This window comes from Hippocampus bargibanti, linkage group LG09, assembly GCF_051943395.1.
Source record: "Hippocampus bargibanti isolate YZ-2025 linkage group LG09, ASM5194339v1, whole genome shotgun sequence".
Classification (NCBI taxonomy): Eukaryota; Metazoa; Chordata; class Actinopteri; order Syngnathiformes; family Syngnathidae; genus Hippocampus; species Hippocampus bargibanti.
Window position 1 is genome coordinate 11,179,557 of NC_142742.1, and position 8,153 is coordinate 11,187,709.

Below are 8,153 nucleotides of genomic sequence, written 5' to 3' on the forward strand. Positions count from 1 at the left end.
TGTACAGTTGTACGCATGCGCTACTGATCCATGCGCACCAAATCCAGCAGACATTTAAACAGCTTCTTCCCCCAAGCCATTAACTCTTTGAACTCTTTCAACAGTAGCCAAAATGGAACTGTATAGTGCCACTTAGCAGTTTTTTTTGACAACGATACTAGTGCAGCGTGTTCTACCGGAAACAAATTCCTTGTGTGTTCTACATACTTGGCAATAAAGATGATTCTGATTCTGATTCTGATTCTGATTCTGATGAACTACATGAGGCAAATAGTCTTTCCACTCAGCTTTCCTTTCTTCTTGGAGAGTGCATAGCATCTGCGGATGGTATGGGGTGGTTCGGGAATGCGCAATGCCAGACAACTGTTGAAGCCGCTGGAATAGACTGTTTTCAAACTCCCGACCTCGATCATGATGTAGTCTCTCTGGATAAGCGAACCGTGGAATAAAATCACTAAAGATTTTCTCAGCAGCAACCTTGCCTGACTTATTCTTAGTCTGGTAGGCTTGTGCAAAACGAGTAAAATGGTGTACCAGGACTAGAATATACGAATAGCCTCCTTTACTTGGCTCCAGATGGAGATAATCAATAGAAATGAGCTCAAATGGGGCACTAGTAGTGATGTTGCCCACACTGTAAAACCCAACAAGTTGAAAGTACTCAAAATTTATATGGCAACTGATTACGTCAAAATTTTTGAGTAGTTAACTCAAAATGTTTAAGTACAGTTAACTCAAAATGTTTAAGTAGAGTTAACTCAAAACGTTCAAGTAGTTTACTCAAAATGTTTGAGTAGTGTAAATAAATTTTATGAGTTTGTCTGAGCTTAAATGTTATGAGTTTGTTTGGACATAAATGTTATGAGTTTGCCTGAACTTAAAAGATGTACTCTCAGTTTACTCTAATGTTTTCTTAATTTTTAAATTAAAATTAGGTTTCATATTTAAGCTTAACCAACTCAATTTATAATGTTCCATGAAAACATATATTCATGTATACTGTACTTACATTTGCCTTCTATGTCTAAAAACAAAAACACCTCACGTCTGTTTTAGTTCACATTTTTTATTAAGGTTTAAAACAACCTTTGATAAAACAAATGATAACAGTACCAAAATGCACAGCATGTCCACATACCAAAACAACAAATAAACCCCTGAGCAGAAGATGTGAAATAAACACAACAGAAAAAAACAGCAAATTATACTCTGCTCTTCTGTTTAAAAAATAAATTCTTTGAAAAGCATATACTTGAATAAATACAACCGAATACATTTCAATGTACTCGTTATAAGGTGCAAATCAAGGTAAAACTTACTAAAAAAACAAACAATATTCCTGAAACGAAAAAAGACATTTTGGTGGAATCCAAGTTTACATATCAACGTATTAATAGAAAATCAGTCACAAACAGGTATACAAAGCAGAGTAAAACTGAAGTTACTTATCGAGTGTTGCTTTGTTCCGTAATATTGGAGGCACTGGGGCCTTCAATATTGCAGAACAAAGCATTTTTCAAACTTAGCAAGCGTGGTTTGAGTGGTCTGTTATCATCAAGACACAGCAGTATTTTCTGAATGAAGGTGAATGTGAGGATTAATTTTCTTGGATAATCTAAATGCAATGCATACATTAAACCAAACAAGAGGATGTGTGCATCAGCCAACCTGGGGAGACATCTCACAATAATGCCATCTTCTATCACAACAGAAATGCTGTCGGGGTTAAACAAGATGGCACTAGTGAGGTTGTCAGTTGTTACGGAGAGAAGTGCGACAGGAGTGTTTTCAATGTCTGGATCCTCTTCCCACTGCAAAATACACACAAACGTAAACATACAGAATAAAGTAAAAGGTTATAGCATATATTGTGGCCATAGATATACATTTGTGTTAAGTCAGGTAATACATACATAGCATGTCTTGAAGAACTCGGAGTCATCTTCTTGTAGGTATGATGGGAGCGCACGAAGGGCCAGACTGCGTCTCATGTGTATATCATGGTGTTCCTTTATCAAAAGCAAGAGGAGATAAAAGCAAAGTTTTAATCTGGGGAAAGCGACATGATCTTAACATTGCAGCGCTTGTCTGCAGCATCTCAAAACCAAGACAGTACATGCCCTGTATAGAGAATTAAGTTTAACTTCCAAAAAAAATCCAAAAGATGGCAAGTTTGTTTTTAAGTGGATTTTTTTAAACCTTAGAGGGAAAAAACAAGCACATCCTATTTTAAAAGAAAACATAAGTCGAGCAGCAGTTTGTCAATAGCTCAGTAAAGCTTCAGCTTACTTGCTCGTCATAAAGTCTTAGAATTTCGTGCAGCGCCTTTGCTCTCTTGCCCGTTCCGGAAGTGTAGGGGGTTAGGAACGACCTCTGTTATTGTATGTTAGTTGATTAGACTACCAATTCTGGAGAGGGCGCTATGCGCCTGTGAGTGAAACAGAGGAAGGCGATGTAGGCTCAGCTCACGCATGCGCAGTTGTCATAAATGCCGTTGTGTGAAGCTGATTAACACGGTTGTCTCGTGTCGTCTTTCCTCGTCGTTCACAGGTATTCAAAATAATAAGTGTTAGACATTCTCAAGATGTTAAAGTAATTGGGGACTTATTGGGCAATGCTAGATATGAAACCTTGTTTTGTGGCTTTGATGAATTTGGATTTTTGGATGTCAATTGTAGTTCCCAGTACAACACACACGAGCGGGCAGACGTGCATAAGCATGTGCGAATGTGGAGGATATATATACAATGTATAGATGTTGAATGTATAGATCTACACATGAATGTATTCTGATATTGAAATTGCTGAATTGATGTTTTGATGAGTAAGTGGTCATAAATGCCGTTGTGTGAAGCTGATTAACACGGTTGTCTCGTGTCGTCTTTCCTCGTCGTTCACAGTGCTACCTGCCTGTGAAGCGCTTTGGACCGACCCAGGTATCCCCTAGGCCTGAGGCCGGTTACAGAAGCCTTCTGCCTAAACAAGGCCAGCAGTTGTGGTGTGTGTCTATCAAGCTCACAGTAGAATGTGTTGCGTAGGTTCACATTTGTGATGCGATGGAACTCAGCAAACACCTGGGAAAATAAAAACAAATGTTTACACATTAGCGGTCAGCTGGAAACAGTTACACTAGTACATAATCAAATTATGTACTAGTCTTGAGAAGCATGATCTTTGTGATACATGAAAAGTTTTTACCTGTGACTCCATTTTCAGGGCTGGCCATCTTTCCAAAAAGTCCTTCACCTGTGGACTTCCATGCACAATATCTTGGCGACGGAGGGCAAAGGTTGTCTGCATGAGCTGCTCAATTAACAGCTGATTTTTCTCTGTCTTTTCTACTTCTTTAAGAATCTCTTGTCTAGTTTGTTCCAGAGAAGACTGGCTTTCTCCTCTGGGAAAGTCCGTCAAGAAGTTAATTTCAGCCCGTCTGGCCTTCTTGATATTTGAGTGGGGATGTTGATTGTCCGGGTTGGCATTGCTTCTCCTGCCTGTGTTGATGGACACCTCGGCACATCCTATTCTAGCCAGCTTTGTCCGATAATTCCCCATCTTAAACTTCAAGCTAACCTGCCATCCATACCAGCCGGGCGTGCATCCAGGTTCCCTGAGACATGGATATGCTGTAACAAGCGCTTCAGCAGCCATTCCTACTTCCCTATCACTTGGATATGGCTTGAAGTGGAACATCTTTTCTGCCATGGTCTCCAGGATGTTGTGCTTTTGGGACCTTGTCAATTTTACCATCGTTCCAGATCTCTCAAAAACAGTGTTTCCTTCCTGAAGTACACACTCAACTTCAAAAGAAAAAGCAGGCAGAGGGAAAGAATCTGGCCAATTCTTCTGACGTTGAGTTAAAGGAACGTGGGGAGGGATATCTGTACCAGAACTTGCAGTTGAGCTGTTATCTATTTGAGATCTCATTACTTTAAGAGTAGCGTTCTCTGGCAATTCTTGAATGTCAACAAGAACACTCAGTTGTCCATTAAAGTTAGGATCCTCATACTGCAATGTGAATTCACAATCCAGTCTTGGCTTGAAACGGTCTCGCATGATGGTCTTAAGCTCCTCGACTGACTGTGGTCGCTCATTTAGAGTGAGCTTCATGGCGACATTCGTGGCAACAAATATACGAAGCACAAAGCTCCTTGGATCAGCCATTTTTTCTGGTGTCTTAAAGTTCTATTTGAAATAAACAAAAGGATATGTACAAGGTCATCAAGGTAGTGTTAACTGTTCATTATAATCACAAAGGAGATCTGACAGACATTATTTCTTTTCAGAAAGAAGGGTTGGGTAGTATTGTGAGTAACTAAGTTACTAGTAATGAAGGGGCATGCTATTTCATTTTGTTAACAACACACTGGTTCATGCAAGATACTTTTTAGTGTATTGAGATGAACCGCTTTGGAGACAAGAGTAGTCTACCGTTTGTGCTGTATGCAAAGAGAGGTGATGTGTCATTGAGGTCAGATAAGGTATTAATAGTCAAACTCTGAGGAAAAAGTTCATACGATCATAGGTGTTCAATGTAGTAAGACTTGTGTGTTCTGCTAAGAAGGATGACAGCATTGTTCACGAGGAAAATCTGTTCAACTTTGCAAAACTGAGGCAGTCCGCCCTCCTGTCCCACAGATACAAACATTTCCACACCATAATCAGTCCCATCAACATTGACTTTTGATGTACTGTAAATCATGCTGCTGTCTGTTATTTGTTCAACATATACCTTTGCAACGTTAGGAAGTGCTGAAACCATCACAGAACAGACATTTGATGTCTGCTGATGAGGTTTAAAAAATGATGGGCCACTGAGATAAAATGCCACCATGTGCTGATGCCTGGTTGCGAGTGTTTTTAACACATTCTTGAAATTTTGTGTGTCATGCACAACACGCTTGAAAAAGCAGTGTTTGCCCTCGAATCTCATTGTCCACAAATGGACAAGGGGTCCAAAACAGCGAATGAGGTCAGGATAGTGTTCGATGTAGTGATGTTTAGGCCGGAGTTTGAAGTCAGGGAAAACCTCCTGCAGCATGTTTCTGTGGTCCAGTATCTTTGTTTGCAAATACTGAATGGATTCATCTGTAAATACCGGGCACAATACTAGCTCAACCACCTCCTTCAAGTCCATCAACACAGTCCATGCTCCGTCTCCTTCAGGTACCATGTGACCAATCATTAAAGGGAGCAATCTGAGCAACGTGGCATTTTCATGGGCATTGCCCCCAATTGTGTTCTTTACTGCAAAATTCTTGGAAATAGTCTTAGGTCGGTCAACCTTGTCTGTGTGCTGGTATGGAAATGCAACAATCTTGTTGTTCAAATACTCTAATGTGAAGTATTTGCTTCGGATCATCTCTCTTATACACAAAGCCATTTCTGTGGGCACAACACCCTCAAAAAGATCATGGAGAATATCCGGTGGGAAACCTGTGACTGTGTGAAAATGCTCCAGTGATCGGCTAAGGACACACTCTTCATGAACACCACACTGGCTCAAAATGTCCCCATGCATCACAGCATGCACATCAATGTCATGGCTTGCTTTAGTTATTTTACTAAACTCTTCACACCCAGCATTATGAGTCTGAATGGTGTCTTGCGTAGCTGTGCAGAATCTGCAAAAATATTTTGCTCTGAAACACTTGGTAAAGCCTGCTAGCGTATGGGCTGCAAGATTATCAGAAACCACACACATGACTGTGCCCCGGATTGCCTTACCGATGGACTCGATGAAAACCCCATCTCGCTCAAGAGTATGGAGATCTCGCAACAAAGGACCAAGAGCTCTTTCATAGCCGAACATCTGAATGTCAGAAACCTTACAAAGTGCTGCCAGTTGAATCACATGCATGCCAGATCTGTATTTACTGGGAAGATCGGCAAGTATCCAGTAAACACAACAGAGTTTGTGGATCTTCCTTGAAGTACCCAGTGGATTCGCTATTTCTAGATCATCAATGTACAAAATTAGTGGCAGCTTTAGCTCATCTGAGGTACAAAAGAAGTCATTTTCTTTAAAATACGAGCCATCTTGGTGGCTCACATAATGACCTGGTTGTGCCATCTTTGTTTCTTGCACTTTGTCCAAAATGTCAGTATGTCTGCAGAGTTTTTGTAACATCTCGAGAATGGGTATGCAGACTGCTGTATGTCCAGAATCTATTGTATACTGCACAGGAATTACTACAGGGTAATTTTTCTCAAAAAAATGTTTTCCTTCTCTTGGTTGTTGATAGAACACCCCCTTTAGCTGTGGAAATTACAAGAATGTTGCTATCCATGACAGCACTAACGACTTCATCCAAAGCCATTTCACTAACAGTGACATCATGAATCTGTAGGACCTCTCTTATAGTCTTTTTGATAAGAGGCTGGGACAAAGAAAAAATCTGAGCCAGATGATCCACTATTTCCTGACATGCCATGTCAGACACATGAATGATACTTTGCATCTTGAGAAATAGTGATGCCAAGTTACGTTGCAAGACAGCTGTGTCACATTTACTCTCCATCTCAGGGAGAACCAGTTCCTCTGTGCTTTCACACTTAACATTTCCTTCAACAACACTTTCTTCTTCAGCAGTTAGGACCTGGTCACTAACAATTTCTGCTGAGAGAACTCTAACATCAAACACTGAACTCTCTCCATGGTATCTGCTTTTGTGTGCATTAAATGATGAGTAAACATTTGTGCTATAATTACAGTTTCTGAAAGGGCATATAACCATTTCGTGATTTCTTAAATGACCTCTCAAGTGTCCAAGCAATGTTGCGTGAGAAAAAGGCTTCTTAAAGTCACACAAGGAACAGGTGAAAAATTGCATATGCTGCCTGTACTCTGTCTTCATACAACATGTCTCTGGCAATCCCCTGTTCTTCTTCTTTAAGATGTGAAAAGTCAACCGGAGGATGCCACTTGTCTGTGGTCAGAGCCGAGCAGATTTGAACGGTGGGACTGTTTAGCGGCTTTGGATTGTCGGAGCACTCCTTAAAGGGCACGACCCCAGTAACTTCCTCAATTGAGCCGAGAACAGTTCTCTGTGGAAGATGAATGTCATGTTTACTAACATTCTGAATGGGAATTTTTACCATTTTTGTCGGCCCACTGGGTACATGTACTAACGAGGAGAACGGCTCTAGGCCCTCAGGGCAGCTGTTCCCTATACTGGGCTCAAATAGCATTGTTCCCCCCTTGGCCCATGCTCTGACTCTGCACTTCACCTCCCATACCTTGCCCGCAGGAATAATGAGTCCCTTCTTCCCAACACACACAGGTTACTGTCGGAATGTCTGATCAGGGCCCAATTTCTGAAGCACAGAAATCAAGGTCTCTACTGTGCGTTCACTGACACTCATGGCTTCTTTCAGTATGGCTCCAATGTCCACCTGTTCATTATTCTCTTTGATCATTTCTGCAATCACATTGCTTCCTAAGAGAGGACAGTTCACACAACTCGTACTGATTAGTATGGGCACTTGTATGTCAGCATATCCATGGCTTCCACTCCGTATCTGCAACCCCACATTTACCCATCCATCAAAGGGAACCGCTGTGCCATTCGCTGCAGATACCTCAAACGGTTGGTCCGGAAATAGGGATGAAAGTGGCTGAATGGTTACGTTGGGCAGTGCTTCCTCTACCCACGCCCTACTCACCACGGTCACTTGAGACCCTGAGTCAAGCAGCATTTGGAGTGGGACCCCATTGAGTGCACATGAGACCATACATCGCTTGCCAATTAGTTGTGCTACATGTTTTTTTTATGTTGACTGACACTGCGTCGTCAGACTTATGGATGTTACTGGTTCAACCAAGTTGATTTGTACTGGAGGCTTATCATTGACATTGATCACTGGAAGCCTCACTCCAGTGATCTTTCCCCGTTTCCCAGTGCCGTCCTTCGCAGACAGCCCACAGCTCTATGTCCTTCCTGACCACAAATGAAACAGTGAGGGCAGCTCTTAATGTTCTTCCGCACACAGGCCTGACAACTGCCCCTAGTCTCATTCGTTGGTGTCTGGGGTCGCGTCGAGGATCGAGTCAGGGACGGACCTGGATCTACTTGAGGCGCCGATTCTGTAGGTTTAACAACTTGGGCAAAGTGTTTGGTCAGTGCGGTCACTTGTGCAGTCAGCTCGAGAATGGC

General features: G+C 41.7%; 1 protein-coding gene across 1 annotated transcript; it reads right to left on the reverse strand.

Annotated features, from left to right (window-relative positions):
- Positions 1 to 1,405: 1,405 nt before the first annotated feature.
- Positions 1,406 to 3,552, reverse strand: LOC148893652 (uncharacterized). Its single transcript, XM_089004934.1, has 3 exons — positions 3,199 to 3,552; positions 2,964 to 3,074; positions 1,406 to 1,847 (listed from the first exon to the last, which is right to left on the reverse strand). The coding sequence occupies exons 1-3, from the start codon at positions 3,550 to 3,552 to the stop codon at positions 1,446 to 1,448; spliced, it is 867 nt and encodes a 288-aa protein (XP_088861060.1). The 3' UTR covers positions 1,406 to 1,445.
- Positions 3,553 to 8,153: the final 4,601 nt, after the last annotated feature.